Source organism: Trichosporon asahii, mitochondrion, assembly GCF_000293215.1.
Source record: "Trichosporon asahii var. asahii CBS 2479 mitochondrion, complete sequence, whole genome shotgun sequence".
Classification (NCBI taxonomy): domain Eukaryota; kingdom Fungi; phylum Basidiomycota; class Tremellomycetes; order Trichosporonales; family Trichosporonaceae; genus Trichosporon; species Trichosporon asahii.
Genome location: NW_014040924.1, coordinates 12,385 through 32,027, shown reverse-complemented (window position 1 = coordinate 32,027; position 19,643 = coordinate 12,385). Strand labels below are relative to the sequence as shown.

Here is a 19,643-nt window from a genome sequence, read left to right as displayed (position 1 = left end):
TATCTTTTATTTCCCATCTTTATTCTATATATATAATATATATTTGGGGATTTTTGGATTATGAGTATAATACTAAGAAAGATACCATAAGTGCGAATAATCCTGTTGCTTCTGCTAAAGCGAATCCTAAAATAGCGTATGTGAATAATTGTCCTCGAATTGCTGGGTTTCGTGCTGTTGAAGCAATTAATGATGAGAATACTGATCCAATTCCAATTCCGGCTCCTGTTAATCCGATAGCTGCTAATCCAGCTCCGATATATTTTGCTGCTTGTAACATATTAAAAAAAAATAATAATAATTAACCCCCAAAGGGTGACTTTGTGATTGTTATACGGTACAATAAAAATAAGACTTTTCTTTTTAAACGAAAATTCGTTAAAGAGATTATTAAAGATCGTTATTTATCTAAAAATAGTATAAACTAAGTATGATGACGGAAATGAAAGGATTCGAACCCTCAAGAATGTAACAATTCATTAAGTTAGCAACAAAATTAGCCTCGCCAGTAGCTCTGCATTTCCTTAATTATAATCATATTTCTTATATATTAACTAATTTTTCAATAGTATAACAATATAAAAAAAAATATATATGTTTAAATAATATAACCTTATCGGAGAACAGAAGGGCTCGAACCTTCGACAGATTGATTAAAAGTCAACTACTCTACCACTGAGTTATGCTCTCATATAACTGACTTCCCCTGACTCGAACAGGGAATCTACTCTACCAAAAAGAGCCGAGTTGCCAATTACTCTAGAAGTCATTTAAAAGGATTAAGTTTAGTTAACTCATCATAAATAATAAAATTAGAATTGTAGTATATATACTTATATTATCTAACTTTAATATATGGAGATAGTCAGAATCGAACTGACATTCTCAGCTTAGAAGGCCGCAGTAATAACCATTATACGATATCCCCATCTATTATTCTTATATTTATATATAATAAAACCACTATTCTCAGTTGAACTAGTTATTTATATAAAATATAATAACATTACAAGACATATTTTATAGAATAAGAAAATATATTATAATACATAAATCGTGTATAATAGTTATCAAATATTTATAAAAAATAGATATTAATATGGGGAATTTTAAGCTGAAGAAATAGTTCGTTTATAGATTCTAGATCGTTGATCTGTGAAATATAATCTACCTTTACCTAATTCATATACGAATCCCAGAGTTAATACTCTGAAGAAAATGATTCTAATCCAGAAACCATAAATAGATACATTATATAGAGTAACTGCAATAGGGTATAATAATAGAATTTCTAGATCGAATACTAAGAATAAAATACCTACTAAGTAGTATTGAATACTGAAAGGCATTCGTGTTTGTCCGTAAACAGGTGAGAATCCACATTCGTAAGCACTTACTTTTTCTGAATCAGGTCGGCTTCTTGCGAATAGAATATTAAGTAATAATAAAACACCTACAATAATAGGTACTAAAATAAACATAATTTTTAATGCACTCATTTAGAAAGTATAAAGTGTTAAAGCCAGTAGTGTTGTGCTGTTTAATAAGATAGATGGTTTAAACATATATAATGCAATAACCATAGTTAATGTTGCAATAGCGAAACTATGCACATTTGTAATTTTAGGTTCATCAGATGAAACAACTTTTTCATCTGATTTATTTAATGATTCGAAATGAATCACTCGAATAATATTTAGATAATAAGAAGCACTAATTACAGAAACTAAAATAGCTACTAATGATAAGAAGTAATATCCTCTATGTGTAGCTGAGTATAGAATCATTTGTTTTCCGAAGAAACCAATTAACGGAGGTACACCTGCTATTGAGAATAAACAAATTGTTAGTGTTAAACCTAATAATGGGTTAGCACGGAACTGTCCTTTTAAGTCAGAAATAAATTGGATGTCCATGAAAGATTTTGAATAGTTAATAATATAACCAAATGCTAATAAGACTAAGAATGCATCTAAATTAGTAATAGTATATTGGATTAAATAGAAGAAGAAAGATTCAATAGATTCTTCTGTATTAATACCTAAAGCTAATAATAAGAATCCTACATGAGAGATAGTACTATATGCAAATAATCGTTTAATTCGATATTGAGCTAATCCTACTACTGTCCCTAAGATTAAAGATAATAGTGAACATAATAATAATAAGTTTTTCCACACATCAATAGATACATTATCAAACACTACTGTTAATGAATTACCTAATCCTGTTTGTAATCTTAATAAGAAAATAAGAATAGAGATTTTAGGCATAATAGTTAACCATGTTGTTACAATTGTAGGTGTTCCATCATATACATCTGGGGCCCAATTATGGAAAGGAGCTGCAGCAATTTTGAATAAGAAACCACATGTCATAATAATAAATCCAATTACTGAAGGTAATAAAATAGATGAATTGTTATCTACAGATAATAATGTGTAAATACTTTCTAAATCTGTTAATCCTGTATTAGAATAAATTAATCTTGAACCTAATAGGATTAATCCTGAAGATAGTCCTCCTAATAAGAAATATTTTAATCCAGCTGATGTTGCTGATTCTGAGTCTCGGTATAATGCTGCTAAAATATAAACAGCAAAAGATTGTAATTCAATTCTTAGATACACAGATACTAAGTTAGAAGATGAAATTAAAAATGATGCTCCACATGTTGTGAATAGAATAATTAAAGCGTATTCAGGGATAGTTGGTACTCTAGTGAAAACTGTTTGTGTTTCAGCTAATTTTTTAAATCCTCTAGGTGCCCAACCAATTAAGATAATAGAACCTACAATAGCCATAAATCTATCAAATGAACCTGTAATAGATGTTACATCAAATAGTCCATTAAATAAGCTAAGTCCTGATCCCATACTATTAATATATCTATTTTGATATGATAATCTAGCAACAAATAATAGTAAAATAGATGTTACTCGAATTAATAATGTAGAGCTAATTTTGGCTCTAGGTAACGCTACCATTGTCATAAGTAAGAAAATCCCTAGGATTACCATAATTTATATATATATTTTAAATAACAAATTATTGTTAATAACTAATTACAGATAGTCAGAATCGAACTGACATTTTTCGAGTGGAAGTCGAGAGTAATAACCATTATACGATATCTGTTTATATATATATATTACTTATATATTAAAATATTAACGCCTTACTGGAATCGAACCAATACCAACTGTTCCGAAGACAGCGACTCTACCGTTAAGTTAAAGGCGCTTGAGATGTTAATAAATTTATATAATTATAATTTATATATAAAAATTTACAAATAGAGAGACTCGAACTCTCACGCCTTTTGGACACCTAATCCTAAATAAAGCTCGTCTACCAATTCCGACATATTTGCTATATATCATTTTAACCTTAAATATTTTTTCAAACATTTTACTTTTTATTCATAATTATTATAGTAGAAAGTATATTTATTATAATATAATTTTATAATATCTCTTCTTATATTTATGCTATTATATAATTAAATAATTATTTATTATATTTATTATATTCAACTTAAACTAATTTAATATAAAAGAAATATATATTTCACCATGAGCCTATAGTATAATTGGTTAGTACTCACTGTTGATATCGGTGTAGCAGAAGTTCGAATCTTCTTGGGCTTAATAAATTAAAAACTTTTAATTTATAGATAATTAAAATACTATACTGTAAAATTTTAATTCATTTCTTTTATATTTTATAATATATTATATGCTTTTATTTTATTGCTTAGCTTTTGTATATAATACTTCATTATTTTTTATATATCCTCTTTTTATATCTTATATATTCTACCGGTAAATGGAATCGAACCAATAACTTAAATTTACAAGATTTATGTTATAACCATTTAACTATACCGGCATTAATATTTTAGCACTAACCGGGATCGAACCGGTGTTTCCAGGATGAAGATCTGGAGAATTAACCTATTATTCGATAGCGCCTTTATTTGTATTATATATAATCATATTTTTAGGGCACCTGTGGGATTTGAACACCACACTTTGAGATCATGAGCCTTACGTGCTAACCTGTTACACTAAAGTGCCTTATATATAAATATATATTATTTATCCATATTTACAAGTAGAGAGACTCGAACTCTCAAGCCATAAGTGACAACCGAACTTAAACCGGTCCTGTTTACCAATTCCAGCATACTTGCAATGTTTTACTACTATTAATGTTAATAATAGTTTCTTTTATTTTTAATTGTTTTCATTTAGGATATATAATTATTATATTATAATATTATATATTATTTTAATATAGTTAAAATATGTAAATTTGGGGATAATTTATTATTTTTTTGATGGTTGTAGACATAGTACAATAGGACCTAACATAGCTAATAGTAAAATAATACTTGCTAAGAATAGCCATAATGCTCCATATGTATATAATCCTTCACCAATTGTTTCAATTTGAAGATAGTTTGTAAATGTTTGATCTGCACCTGGTTGTGTAAATCTCATATGTACTCTGTTCATTGATGGTCCTTCAACCCCTAATAGTAATCTATTTAAATAGTTTACAAAACCTAAAGGTAATTCTCCTACTTCTTTATATGAAGCTGGTACTAGAGAAAGAATTTCAAAAATAAATAAAGCACCTACAATTAATCCTAATGGGAGATTTTTAGTGTATTCTTGACCTACTGAAATAATTTCTACAAGAGAAATATTTAACATCATAACTACGAATAAGAATAAAATTGCAATCGCACCTACATATACAATTAAATATGAAATCCCAATGAAACCAATACCTAACACTAATAAGTATCCCGCTGCATTTACGAAAACTGAAATTAAGAATAATACAGAAATAACAGGATTTTTAGATGTAATAACTAAAATACCTGAAAATACTGCACCAAATGATAATAAATCTAAAATAAATGTATTCATTTTTATAAATATATATAGTTTAAATCTAAACTGCTAAACAAGAGGTCGAATAAATATTGCCTCGAGTTGATCTTAAATCGAAACAAAAATAATATTTAATCTTATTAATTAAAATTAGGGGATTATATAGATTTTTTTAATCCGTTTATTAAGAAAATCTTAAATATAAATATTTATAATGGTTATTAAATAAATAATTACTAGAAATTAATTTATTTTGATTTTTAACTTGAACTTGAACTTGTACTTGAACTTGAACTAGGACTTAAATTTGAACCTGTACTAGGACTTGTACCTGAACTAGGACTTGAACTTGAACCTGAACTTAAACCTGGGTTTGAACTAGAATTTGGACTAGGACTATAGTTTGAATCAGAACTATAATAAGGGTTAGGACTAGGTCTAGAACTTGAACTAGGACTTAAATTTGAACTTGAACTTGGACTAGGACTTGAACTTTCTGTTTCTTCTTCAATAGTCCATAAATATCGGTTATTATTAAAATCTATTTCATTATAATAATTATTATTGTTTACGTATAAATTAGGTGAATCTGTACTTAATGTTGGACGAACAATATTTTGAGGATCATCATTAGGGTCAAAAGTTAATCCTAATGCATTTGTACTACGAGGATTTTCCGTGTTTGTAATATTAGGATTTGTTCTATTAGGACTACTTGAATATGGTCTATTAGAACTACTTGGATATGTTCCATTATGGCTACCTGAATATGGTCTATTAGTACTTGAATATGGTCTATTAGAACTACTTGGATATGTTCCATTATGACTACCTGAATATGCTCCATTAGAACTATCTGAAGATTCTTCATTAAAATAAGTTGAATATACGTCATCTGGACTATTTAACCATACCGTATTAGGCTCATTTGGATCTATATATCGAGACATATCAAATGGAGGAGGTCTTACACTATGATCTGAAGGGGGTTGAACTGACTGAGGTTTTTTAGGAGCTCGTGTATGGTCTTCAGGTACATGATCTGGATTTGGTCTAGGAGTACGAGGTTCTTCCTGGTTATTTTCTAGTTCAACAGGATTTTGTTGAGGTGTTGATGGTTCTTGTTCAGATGTTAATACATCTTGTTCAGGTGTTGATGGTTCTTGTTCAGGTGTTGACGGTTCTTGTTCAGATGTTAATACATCTTGTTCACGTGTTGACGGTTCTTCACTTCTATTTTTTTTATTTTCCTCATCATTATTATTTTGTTTATTGTCTGAATTACTATTGGATTTATCTGAAGAGTTATTAGATGGGTCATTTTGATCTCCTGTTTCAGGTGAGTAAGGTCTGTTTTCAGGATTACTATTAGATTCTCCATTGTCACCAGAAGGACCTGGTGATCCATCATCACTAGACCTTCCACTATCAGATAAATGAATATTATTTCCAAAGTATTCTTTAATTATCTCTATAATACTACTTGTAATAATGCTTTCTGTGCCAAGGAAAATTAAGATAATGATAATAGGATAAAATTTTTTACAATTTCCATATGCAATATCCAAGATATGTGAAATTATGTAAAGTACGATAAATAGTCTTTTAATATTTTGAATGAATCTACCTAAATCTACAAGGGGCGTCATCTCAAATAAAGAAGATTTTATGACAATTATTTCAATCCCATTACTATCAAAAATAGGAGGCATACTATTGTTTACTTCATTTAGTAAAACAATATAAAATCTTGGGATACCTAAGAAAAAAATCAGAATAGTTCTTTTATCCTTAAATATGTATTTAAATAAGAATTCTGTATTATTTATAGGACTACAGAAAGTATTCTTAAATTTATCAAAAAATTTATTCATTTTTTTAATGATCTCCTCTCGAATTTTATTTAAGACATCTATGATTGTGAATCTAGCCATGTTAAATAATCCTCTAAATTTACTCTCTCTACCGCAATAGGCATGAACCCGTGATAGACTCCACATAGCTCTGAACATTGTCCATAAAAAACCCCCTCTCGTTCGATGTACACCGAAGTTTGGTTCAGACGACCCGGTGTGCAATCGATCTTTAAACCTAAAGAAGGTACAGCAAAGTCATGAATAACGTCCGCACCTGTTACAACGAATCGAATATGTGTATCAACAGGTACAACTACTCGGTTATCTACATCTAATAATCGTAATTGTCCATCTTCTAAATCTGAATCAGGGATCATGTATGAATCGAATTCAATTGATTCTCCATCTTCATTTACGAAATCTGAGTATTCGTATGACCAATACCATTGATGACCTACAGCTTTAACTGTCATTGAAGGTGAAATTACTTCATCCATTAAGTATAATAATTTGAATGATGGGAAAGCAATAGCAATTAATGCAAATGCTGGTGTAATTGTCCAAACTAATTCAATAAGTGTTCCATGGTTAAGATATTTGTAAACAATAGGGTTTTTATTTGAACTGAAGTTAAAAATAATTGAACCCATTGCCCATGTTACTCCAATGAAAATAACAATTAAGTAGAAGAAAATAGAATTGTGTAATTCTGTAATACCTTCATATGTAGGTGTAGCTCCGTCTTGGAATCCGATTTGCCAGGCTTCGGGAGCATCACATTTAATAGGATTATAAATTAATAATAATTCTTTAATCATAATTAAAATTGACAGAATAATATACCCTCTAACATATAAATGCTTATGTTATGACATTAAACATAAATGAGGTAACTTTTACTTGGTTTGATTCTGATTGCATGATATTTATTATCGCCCTTTAATTTAAATTAAAAGTTTTATATTTAGGTTATTTATATTTTTTTGTTTAAAACTAGGCTAATGTTCAGAATTATCAAGAGATAAAGGGCACGAACCTTTAACGACCACTTGCTATAATGGTTGATTTACTATTAATCTAATCCCTTTTAATAAAAATTTAAAAACATGTATGTTGTAAAATAAATCGAGAGAAAACGGACTCGAACCGTCATAAACCATCTTGACAAAATGGGACATTAACCGATTATGCTATTCTCCCTATATAAAAATATAGTATAATAAATATACAATATAATGAGTAAAATATTATGAGGGATTAAAAATAATATTTAAAATATAGATTATACTATTTATATTCTACAAGAAAAAGATATAGAAACTAATAGTTACTTTTAATAAAATACATTTATATTAGTTAAGTATTATAAAAAAGGGGGAAAATTTATAAAGGTAAAAATTAATGTAGTTCAATAGCATCTTTAATATATGAACAAGTTAGTACACAGAAAACATAAGCTTGGATAACAGATACAGCTAATTCTAATCCAATTAATGCCACGAAGATAGCAAATGGAATTAATGTTAATGCAGCAACTAAGATACCTGCGTTAAATAATTGATATAGGAATGTAGATAGAATTTTTAATAATGTATGTCCAGCAACCATGTTTCTGAATAACCGTACTCCTAAAGAAACAGCTCGAGCCATGTAAGAAATTAATTCAATTAATACTAACATAGGAACTAAAGCTAAAGGTGTTCCAGATGGGATAAAGTATGAGAAGAAGTGAACTCCGTGAATACTTAAACCTAATGTTGTAACTCCAATGAAAATCATAACTGAAAGTCCAATAGCTACAATTACAGATGTTGTAACTGTGTAACTATATGGAACATTACCTGTTAAGTTAGCAATAATAATAAAGAAGAATAATGAATAAATAAATGGAGTATAGATTTCGTTTGTGTAACCAATTTGATCTTTTACCATTCCTTGTACTGATGCATAAGCACTTTCTAAAGCAACTGACCATTTACTTGGGATTAATTTGAATGAATTGTTAGCAACAAAATGTAGTCCTAAAACTAAGAAAACTACTACAATACAGTAGAATCCTAAATTAGTTAATGAGATATTAAATTGTCCTAAAATAGGAGCATTAACACTAATAAAAGGCACTACTTCGAATTGTTCTAATGGTGATGTAATAAAGAATTTAGTCATTTTATATAATTAAAAGTTTATAGGTTTATTCGCTTATTATAACAATAAGTATCCGATTTTCATCGTTATATGGGGACTATTACATTTCAACTATCTGCACCAAGTTCCCTTAGCACAACCTTGTTTCAACTTCAAAATAATCAATCCGTAGAAATCACACTGCCAGACTTACAACATTACTAATATTAATTAGTGTTTTAAAAAACTTTAAGATATAGTTACTTGTCTAGCCCAATTTCATCCCACCAGATCTTTCATCCTGTGATGAGCAGTTAGTACACTCTAAAGATTTGTCTTCACCGTGACATTCTAATTCACGATTACTCGAAATTCCTACTTCATAAAGGCGAATTCCAGCCTTCAATCCGGAAGGTTAATAATATTTAATGGTTAGCTCATTCTCGCGAATTTGCATCATTTTGTTTATTATTCTTGTAGCACGTCTATAGCCCAGATCATATGGATCATATTGATTTGTCATAACCCTTTCAAGTGTTACCCATCATCTGAGCATCATATTAAATAAATAAATAAATAATTGCTATTATTAGGATATGATCTTAATAATATAGATTTGCAATTATTATATTAATAAATATAAAGATTTACATTTATTAATAATGATCAGATATTATAAAGTTTTATCATTTTATAACAAGGATCGCGTTAGTTTTAATTAAAAGGAATTAACCATTCGTCTCACTAGCACTAACTGACGACAACCATGCAATACCTGTTACATCCATCTCGAATTTATTTTTAATTCATAAATTCATTATAGTTATTTACATAACTAATATGGAATAATAATGCAAGAATAAACTGGTAAGATTTTACGCGTAAAATCGAATTAAACAACATGCTCCACTCCGTTTGCTTTAAAGCCGTCTAATTATTTGTATTTCCGCAATGCCGCTATACTCTACAGGTGGCAAACTTAACTTGTTAAAATCATCACTAGTAATAGATTACTAATAATTGGTTTGCATCGTTGACAGCATAAAATAATGGGGTATCTAATCCCGTTGTATTCTCATGCCTTCGTACTCTCACCGTCAATTTGTACCTGGTAACATGCCTTCGCTTTGAACACTCCTCTCAAGATGATTGCATTTTAGCGCTCCTTAAATAATTGTTGTTTACCTCTATCAAATTCTAGTTCCTACTGTCTCTAAGAACCGGCTACGTACCCTTTACACCTACTCATATCTCCGATAGGTTGCCCTTCCCGTTTAGCCGCTTCTGCTGGCACGGGGATTAGAAAGGACTTATATTAATTATAATCATCATTTAATAATTAATTATTATTATTTTACATTTTGTAAAACTAAAAATCTAGGTCACTGGTTCACGCTTTAGCGCATTGACCAATTTTCTTCACTGCTGCACATCGTAGATGCTTTAGAAATTTCTCATTTCCACTGTCACGTTAAAACTCTCATTTAACATTCCCCGTCATCGGCTTGTAACGCTTTACCTCTCCAACTACCTGACTGGGAATTGAGATAATCTCAGAGCGGAAATTATTCCTTTGATTATTCATTATTTCAATGATCTCCAAGGCTATTTCTCAATCACACTGACCCGTACGCTATGATTTAAAAAATCATTCAACTTGCATGTGTTAAAATACCTAGATACCTATATGGATGTACCATAATTAAATACTAAATTAAATCCTTTTCTTATTAGTATACATATACTATATAAAAGTTGCAATTATATATAATATAATTTTATATTATGTTTAATATAAACATTGTTCTATTATTTGTTTATTAATTTAATTAAAATCTACACGGATTAAAGAGGATTCGAACCTCTGAATGTAATTAAACATTATTGTATTTCAAGTACAACGCCTTAAACCGCTTGGCTATTAATCCAAATTAATATGTTTCTTTTATATATATATGATGTATACAATATTTACTATATATATATATAAATATATTAATCTTTATTTTAATTAAATTTCATTTCGTATAAAAAGACTGCCTAAGATATTTAACTTATAAAATATATAGACTATAGATTCTATATTATCTCATTAAAAGATTTATTACTAAATACGTATATATAAATAACCATAATAAAGTACTTATAAAGAAATAATAATTATATATTAATATACAATTATTAATAATAAACTAACAATTGTTTGTTTAAGATAATAATTTTATTTAATTTTAACATTAATAATGGGGATTATTATTTAAGTTAGAAAATTAAATAGATTTTAGATAAATTATGAACCCCACCAGTAAATAGATACATAAAGGAATAACCAAACAACGTCAACGAAATGCCAATAAAGAATACTTGCTTCAAACCCGATGTGATGGAAATTTGTTAAGTGATATCTAATAATTCGGTAGAATGCTACTCCGATGAAAATAGTTCCGATAATAACGTGTAATCCGTGGAATCCTGTACCGAAGAAGAAACATGATCCATATCTTCCATCAGCAATTGTGAATGTAGCATTAGCATATTCTAATCCTTGACATGCTGTGAATAAAATAGCTAATACTAATGTCATTGTACATCCTAAGATTGTAGCTGCTCGGTTTCCTCTAATTAACGCATGGTGTGCATATGTAACTGTTGCACCACTTGAAAGTAATAAGAATGTGTTAAATAGTGGAATAGCAAAAGGATTCATTGGTTCAATACCTCTAGGAGGCCAATGTGATCCTAATTCTACTGTAGGAGCTAATGATGAATGGAAATAAGCCCAGAAAATAGATAGGAAGAAGAATGCTTCTGTTACAATGAATAAAGCTACTCCCATTGTTAAACCTTTTTGTACTGTTAATGTATGATCTCCTAAATATGTTCCTTCTGTTGTAATATCTCGGAACCATAATACGAATGCAAAGAATGTTGATAAGAAACCTAATGTTAAAAGAATTCCTCCATTTTGAATACTGTTAAAGTATAATACAGCTCCAATCATCATTGAAAGTACAGCAAATGATGTTAATAGAGGCCATGGTGAAACTTCAACCATATGATATGGATATGGTTGGAATTGTTTTTTAAGTGTGTTAATATTCATTTATTAAATAAAAAATTCATTTATACTATATAAACTTTATATGTTCAATAATATTAAAATTATTAAAACCTATGAACTATTATGTTCAAAACATTATTACCATAATAATTCTATCACTTATAATAAATTATAATTTTTAGTTTTTCTACTGAATAAATTAGTTATATATAGATTGTATAATTAGTTTACATAGTTAATAATAATTTCTATACTTATAATTAATATTATTAATAAAAGTATGATAAATATGGATAATCAGGTGTAATTAATTAAAGTGATTATTAAGGATGCCTAGCAAACATTTATTAAAGGAGGTAAATAACCAAAAGCTATGCTCTTGAGAAAACGTAGCGATCCTAGGATAAATTTTAAAATATTTTACGCAGTGAATTGAAACATCTTAGTAACTGTAGGAAAGGAAATCAACAGAGACTCTATTAGTAGCGGCGAGCGAAAATAGATTAGCCTATTAATTATTATTATATTATAGAAAAAACTGGAAAGTGTTCAAAAAAAGGTAATAGACCTGTATATAATGTAATGTAATGAAATCAATTAGAGTGGAAGATAATCTGCTTGAATATTGGGGAACCATCCTCAAAGGCTAAGTATAAATGTTTAGCGATAGTGAAGAGTAACGTGAGTGAAAGATGAAAATAAGAAAGTAGTTAACTGTTGAAAAAGATCTGAATTAGTAATCATACAAGCAATTAGAGCTATTTCTTTAGATTATTATCTTTAGTAATTGTGATAATGTACCTTTTGTATAATGGGTTAGCGAGTTAATAGTAGTAGCAAGGTTATTAACCCTAGCGAAAGCGATAATATTTATAACACTATTAGTATGTCTGTAAAAAGCTATTATTTAGTGTAAGTATAGAGTATAGTTACTATTATTAGACCCGAAACACGGTGATCTATCCATGGCCAGACTTGATTAGGTCGAATGGGTTAATGTTGCAGTATTATCCAATGAGCTGTGGATTGTCGGTGAAAGGCCAATCTGACCGTGATATAGCTGGTACTCCTCGAAACATATTTTAGTATGACTTCTTAAATGAGATTTATGCGGGTACAGCAATGATCGCCATGCATTATTTCTTTGGAATAATTGCGCAACATGGGGGGTTGACAAGACTTTACCGTTGGTGTGTTAAACTCGAAATCAACGTGAATCGATAAAAGAATTTCAGACTACTCATGATAAGGTGGGTGGTCGAGACGGAAACAGCCGTGAACATAGAATAAGGTCCCAAAATAATGGTTAAGTGAAATAAAGGCAGTTTTGGTTCATATACAACTATAAAGTTAGCTTGGAAGTTGCTATCTTTTAATGAAAGTGTAACAACTTAGTAGTCTATTGAAACTTAGCGCCGAAAATTAACGGGTCTAAATTATTTACCGAAACTATGTCGATATTATTTTTAGATAATATTAGGGTAGAGGAGCATTCAGTATGGTTGAAGAATAGTCTTTGATTATTTGGACATTACTGAAGAGAATATGCTAACATGAGTAACGTAGAAAGAAGATATAATTCTTCTCGCCGGATGCGAAAGGGTTTCTAAGAAATGTTAAACAGCTTAGATTTAAAACGGCCTCTAAGATAATTGTATTAACTTTATAGTTATTATCGATGAGTTTATAATAGAACGGAACCAGGAAAATAATATTATGCTATTACCGTACCCTAAACTAACACAAGTTCGCAGATAGAGAATATTATACGGCGGAGAGATAATACTGTATAAGGAACTCGGCAAAATGCATCCGTACACTAGATAATAAGGATGACCTCTAGAGGGTATCATGGAAGCGTGAGGCACAACTGTTTACCAAAAACACAGATATCTGCTATGTAATAAACATTGTATAGGTGTCGAATCTTGTCCGATGTCATAAGTATAATTAGAGGGACTGAGGGGTCCTTCGAGAAGCTTTGATCAATGACAGTCTTAACTATAAGGATTTTAACAGTAGCGAAATTCCTTGGCCGTTAAATGCGGTCCTGCATGAATAGAGTAATGATGCTTCAGCTGTCTCGTACAGTATCTCAGTGAAATTGAATTAGCCGTGAAGATGCGGTTTAGGTGTGGGTAGACGGGAAGACCCTATGCAGCTTTACTATACCCCGTTATGAGCCTGGTCGTTACTATTAACAGATAAATACGGAGGTATTCGAATACCCTTAATTACATATATATGACTATTAAGGATAGATAATTATGGAAAACTCACAATAGGCGGCCAGATTATTGGTTTTTAACAAAACGATAATGACAGGTTGGTAGTTTAACTGGGACGGTTTCCTCCAATAGAGTATCGGAGGACTTTAATAGGTATGTTAGCAGTTCTGTTGGAGACAAAATCTTTATGTATATATGATAAACTACGCAAAGGTATAAGCATGCCAGACTGTGAGATAGATATATCGAACAGGTACGTAAGTAGGACTTAGTGAACCGATGCTTCTTTATGGAAAGAATATCGATCAAGAAATAAAAGTTACGCTAGGGATAACAGGGTAATAGCTCTCGAGAGTTCATATTGTCAGAGCTGTTTGCCACCTCGATGTCGACTCACCTTCACCTCTTGGTGCACAAGCTAAGAAGGGTTCTGCTGTTCGCAGATTAAAAAGGTACGCGAGTTGGGTTCAATACGATGTGAGTCAGTATGGTTCCTATCTTCCACACCAATAAATAGTCAAGTTTAAACGGATCTCCAGTACGAAAGGACCTAGATCCGCGTTTCTATGGTGTACCAATTGTTCTTAGGCGCCATGTTAATTCGTGGTAACCCTTATTTCGGGCACCGTTGGGTAGCTATAAACGTTTAGGATAAAAGCTGAAAGCATATTAAGCTATTGAAGTCCAATAAAGGCGACTATAATAGGAAAATATTATTTATAATAATTTCCTAATGAGGTTAGAAATAGACTATTTCTTTAATAGGTCACGAGTATAAGTGCGGAGAAATACTTAGCTAAGTGATACTAATTTACCTGTTTAATTACACCTGCCATATTTCCCTATATAAGTAATTTAAATTAATTGAGCTCACTTGTGGTTCTTGAACTTGAATTGCAAATTTGAGGTATAGGGTTCGAATCCCTATGAGCTCTTTCTATTTATATATTAATTCTTTTAAAACTTATTAATTAGAGACACCTTTATAAATTCATGAAAGGCTATTAATAGTCAAACATTTTTTATTAAAGAATTTTTTATTCAAATTAAAAAAAAATAATTTTTAGTGTAGATATTATTTATAAGGATGTAGTATAATGGTAGTACAATAGATTCCAAATCTGTTTGTGGTGGTTCGATTCCATTCATCCTTGTATTTCTTTAAAAACTAATAGATAATATATTCATATATAATATACAATTATATTTTAATTGTATATCTGTTTTTATATTTATATTAAAATATAAAAGCAATTACAGATTTTATATAAAGGCGATCATATAATGGGGAATTAGTATAATGGTTAGTACACTATATTTACACTATAGTAGTGGTGGTTCGATTCCATCATTCCCTATATATTTACTTAATAGTATAATTAAGTTTAACATACATAAAAAATTAGAATTTTTAATATAGATAATACTATATTATTAAATAATAATCTAAGTCACAGATAACTTAGGACACATTAGGAAATTTATATCTTTTGCATGACACGATGGCTATTATCTACAAATGCTAAAGATATTGGAACACTTTACCTTATTTATGCTATTTTTATGGCATTAGTAGGTACAGGTTTATCTGTTCTAATTCGATTAGAACTATCAGCACCTGGTAGTCAATTCTTAGCTGGTAACCACCAACTATTCAATGTAATTATTACTGCACATGGACTTATTATGTTATTATTCGCTGTTGTACCTAGAATGGCAGGTTTTGGTAACTATATGGTTCCTGTATTAATTGGAGCACCTGATATGAGATTCCCTCGATTAAATAACATTTCATTCTGGATTTTAATTCCGGCTACAGTATTATTAGTAGGAAGTGTTTTCGTAGAACAAGGAGCAGGAACAGGATGGACATTAAACGGCAATATGGTGTCCGAAATGTTAAATTTATCTAGATTTAACACGACAAAAATTCCACTCGATGCGGGAAACTCCTCAACTTGGAGCTACCTACTCGTGATTTTTAGTTTAATCGCAGTAAAAATGGTAGTAACACGGGGACAATCCGCCTGGGCTAAATATTTACATACTTCTAGCTCATCAGAGACTAAATGTGGAACATTATTTAAGGATAAAAGTTGGTTTGAACAATGGTTAGTAGGTATTGTTGATGGAGATGGTAGTTTTACATTTACAGGAACTAACGGTAAATGGACTTTAGAATTTAAAGTAGGACAAAGTTCATATAATCTACGTTTATTACATTATATTAAATCAATGTTAGGTGTAGGAACTGTTTATGTACCTAAAAACGGGAGAACTGCTAGATATCGATTACGAAATGTGGAACATATTATTCTACATTTAATTCCTATTTTTGATAAATATCCTCTATTAACAAGTAAGTATTATAACTATGATCTATTCAAGCAAGCAGCTTTAATTTTATATGATAAAAATTTAACTTCTAAAGAAAAGGATGTTAAACTTCAAAATCTAAAAAGAAATAAGAATATTCCAAATAACTATATTTCACCTAGATGGTCAATTATTAATAATATTGTTTCATCTAAAGATAGAGCTTCTTTAGTTATGTCAAAACCATGGTTAATTGGTTTCACAGAAGCTGAAGGTAGTTTTTTCATTGGGAAAAAAGGTGGAAATCGTTATGTACATTATTTTGTTATTACTCAAAAACTAGATTTAATTGTATTACAAGCAATTAGTTATATTTTAAATATTCCTTTAAATCAACATAAAACTTATTTTGCAGTAGAAACTTCAAAATCTTCTAATATTGCAAATATTATTGATTATTACAATAATACAATTAAAGGTATGAAATCTTTAGAATTCCGTATCTGGTCACGATCCTTTAAAAAAGGAGAAAAATATAGTGCACCTGAACGATATGAGTATTTAAGAAAAATTCAAGAACAAATGCGGAATATTCGATCTATTCGATTAGATAAAAATTTTCAAAAAGCTAATTCCACTAAATAATGAAGGTATAGTCCGATCCTGTACGAGAGTACAGCGTTAAAGTAAAAAAACAATTTGCTTAAACAAAATTTTGATATATGCCATTATCAGGTATCCAATCACACTCAGGAGGATCAGTTGATTTAGCTATTTTCTCACTTCACTTATCAGGAATGTCTTCAATGTTAGGTTCAATTAATATTATTACAACTATTTTAAACATGCGAGCACCTGGAATGACATTACATAAAATGCCTCTATTCGTATGGGCTATGTTATTCCAAGCTATTATTATTATTATGGCTCTACCTGTATTAGCAGGAGCTATTACAATGATTTTAACTGATCGAAACTTCAATACATCATTCTTCGACCCAGCTGGAGGAGGTGATCCTGTATTATACGAACATCTATTCTGGTTCTTCGGTCACCCTGAAGTTTACTTAATTATTATTCCAGGATTCGGTATGATTTCACAAGTTATTTCAGCTTTCTCAGGAAAACCAGTATTCGGTTACTTAGGAATGGTATATGCTATTGCATCTATTGGTATTTTAGGTTTCATTGTATGGAGTTTCTACTTGAACATTTATAAAGTGGTGGCTCTCCCTTATTGTGAAGTAAGGGTAATAAATATTGCTGTATGCTGGAACAGTTTAACGCTAATTGGTACTTTTAACAGTAAAAATCTAATTAGTTATACTCAATCAGCAGGGAATCGGTATACTTCTTCTAATAGAAGTTTAACGAGATCCTCAGAGACTAAACGCAATACATCTTTCAATTTAATTAAATTTATTGATCATTATAAAAATTTTTATAATTTACCTGTACCAGATTATAATTGGTTAATCTGGTTTATTGGTTTCAGAGAAGGTGATGGTGCTATTTTATGTTATAAAAATCGACCTCAATTTGTATTAACACAAAAAGAGGGAAGAATCCTTTATCATATTAAAAAGGTATTAAGATTTGGTATTGTAAAATATTATCCTACTTCTTCTGGTGGTTATTATCGATATATTGTTTCTGATTTAAGAAATATTAAAACTCTTGCTTTGTTATTTAATGGTAATTTAGTGTTAAATCACCGAATTAATCAATTAAATGAATGGTTTAAAGTTTTAGGATTCACATCTAAATTTGTCGTTACACCTGTTTTACCTACATTAAACGATAGATGGTTAAGTGGATTCACAGATGCAGAAGGATGTTTTAATGTAAATATTACTTCTCGTCTTAATACTGTAACAGGATATCGAGTATCTCTACGATTTTTACTAGATCAAAAAAATGCTCAAATTACTTTAGAATATATTAAAAACTTATTCGGTTTTGGTAAAGTTTCTTTACGAAGTGGAACTAATCAAGTATATCGATTAACTATTGATTCTTTCAAAGGATTAGTTAATGTACGTGATTATTTTTTAATTCATCCTTTACGAACTAAAAAAGCTATTTCATTTATTAAATGGAATGAAATTTATACAATAAGACTAAATAAGGAACATTTAGATTCAAAAGGATTAAGTAAAATTAAATTAATTTCGAAAGAGATTAATTTAAATAATAGAGAAACAATTAAAACAGGTTCATCAAAAATTGAATAACTTGAAAGATGAAGATATAGTCCGATCCTCTTCGTGAGAAGAGCATAAATACAATTATATTTTAATATAATTACTAGTATTTATATTTATATTTTACATGCACCACATGTATGCAGTTGGACTTGACGTAGATACTCGAGCTTATTTCACAGCAGCTACAATGATTATTGCAGTTCCTACAGGAATTAAAGTATTCTCATGGTTAAGAACATGTTACGGTGGATCAGTTCGATACACAGCACCTATGTTATTCGCCTTAGGATTCGTATTCTTATTCACAATTGGTGGATTAACAGGAGTAGTATTAGCAAATGCTTCAATGGACGTTGCAATGCATGATACATACTATGTAGTAGCTCACTTCCACTATGTACTTTCAATGGGAGCTGTTTTCTCATTATTCGCTGGATTCTATTATTGGGCTCCAAAAATCTTTGGACGAATGTACTCAGAAACATTAGCTCAAATCCAATTCTGGTCATTATTCATTGGAGTAAACACAACATTCATGCCACAACATTTCTTAGGACTTAGAGGAATGCCTCGACGAATCCCTGACTACCCTGATGCTTTCGAAGGATGGAACTATGTAAGTTCAATTGGATCATTAATTTCTGTAGTTTCAATGGGATTATTCCTATATACAATTTACGACATGTTTGTTAACCAACCTATTGCTGTTGGAAACCCATGGGGAATTCCTGCTTTCTTCATGAGTACTCCTGTATTCGAAAACGAAGCACAAACAACTACAACATTAGAATGGCAATTACCAAGTCCAACACCTTACCACGCTTTCAATATGTTACCTGTACAATCTTAATTAATGTTTATTAAATATATAACTTAATTAGATTATCTTTATGTGATATTAATTAAAGCTTATTTTAGATTATAAAAACACTATTTATAATCTAATA

General features: G+C 29.8%; 3 protein-coding genes and 7 non-coding genes across 10 annotated transcripts; 7 read left to right on the top strand and 3 right to left on the bottom strand. All coding sequences in view use genetic code 4, as the record gives it.

Annotated features, from left to right (window-relative positions):
- The first annotated feature begins 4,712 nt into the window (after positions 1-4,712).
- On the top strand, positions 4,713-4,799 carry A1Q1_t299. Its single transcript has one exon. It is a non-coding gene; the product is annotated as a tRNA-Ser (tRNA).
- Positions 4,800-5,164: 365 nt separating this feature from the next.
- A1Q1_00013 (hypothetical protein) lies at positions 5,165-6,838 on the bottom strand. The gene has a single exon. It carries the CDS (start codon positions 6,836-6,838, stop codon positions 5,165-5,167), a length of 1,674 nt encoding a protein of 557 aa, XP_014184505.1.
- A 726-nt stretch (positions 6,839-7,564) lies between these two features.
- A1Q1_t300 lies at positions 7,565-7,638 on the top strand. The gene has a single exon. It is a non-coding gene; the product is annotated as a tRNA-Asp (tRNA).
- Positions 7,639-8,887: 1,249 nt separating this feature from the next.
- Positions 8,888-8,958, bottom strand: A1Q1_t298. The gene has a single exon. It is a non-coding gene; the product is annotated as a tRNA-Trp (tRNA).
- A 4,527-nt stretch (positions 8,959-13,485) lies between these two features.
- A1Q1_t297 lies at positions 13,486-13,557 on the bottom strand. Its single transcript has one exon. It is a non-coding gene; the product is annotated as a tRNA-Gly (tRNA).
- A 14-nt stretch (positions 13,558-13,571) lies between these two features.
- A1Q1_t301 lies at positions 13,572-13,643 on the top strand. The gene has a single exon. It is a non-coding gene; the product is annotated as a tRNA-Gly (tRNA).
- Positions 13,644-15,667: 2,024 nt separating this feature from the next.
- A1Q1_00010 (hypothetical protein) lies at positions 15,668-17,134 on the top strand. The gene has a single exon. It carries the CDS (start codon positions 15,668-15,670, stop codon positions 17,132-17,134), a length of 1,467 nt encoding a protein of 488 aa, XP_014184504.1.
- A 266-nt stretch (positions 17,135-17,400) lies between these two features.
- A1Q1_t302 lies at positions 17,401-17,471 on the top strand. The gene has a single exon. It is a non-coding gene; the product is annotated as a tRNA-Trp (tRNA).
- Positions 17,472-17,603: 132 nt separating this feature from the next.
- A1Q1_t303 lies at positions 17,604-17,675 on the top strand. The gene has a single exon. It is a non-coding gene; the product is annotated as a tRNA-Val (tRNA).
- A 1,145-nt stretch (positions 17,676-18,820) lies between these two features.
- On the top strand, positions 18,821-19,546 carry A1Q1_00009 (cytochrome c oxidase subunit I). The gene has a single exon. It carries the CDS (start codon positions 18,821-18,823, stop codon positions 19,544-19,546), a length of 726 nt encoding a protein of 241 aa, XP_014184503.1.
- The last annotated feature ends 97 nt before the right edge of the window (positions 19,547-19,643 follow it).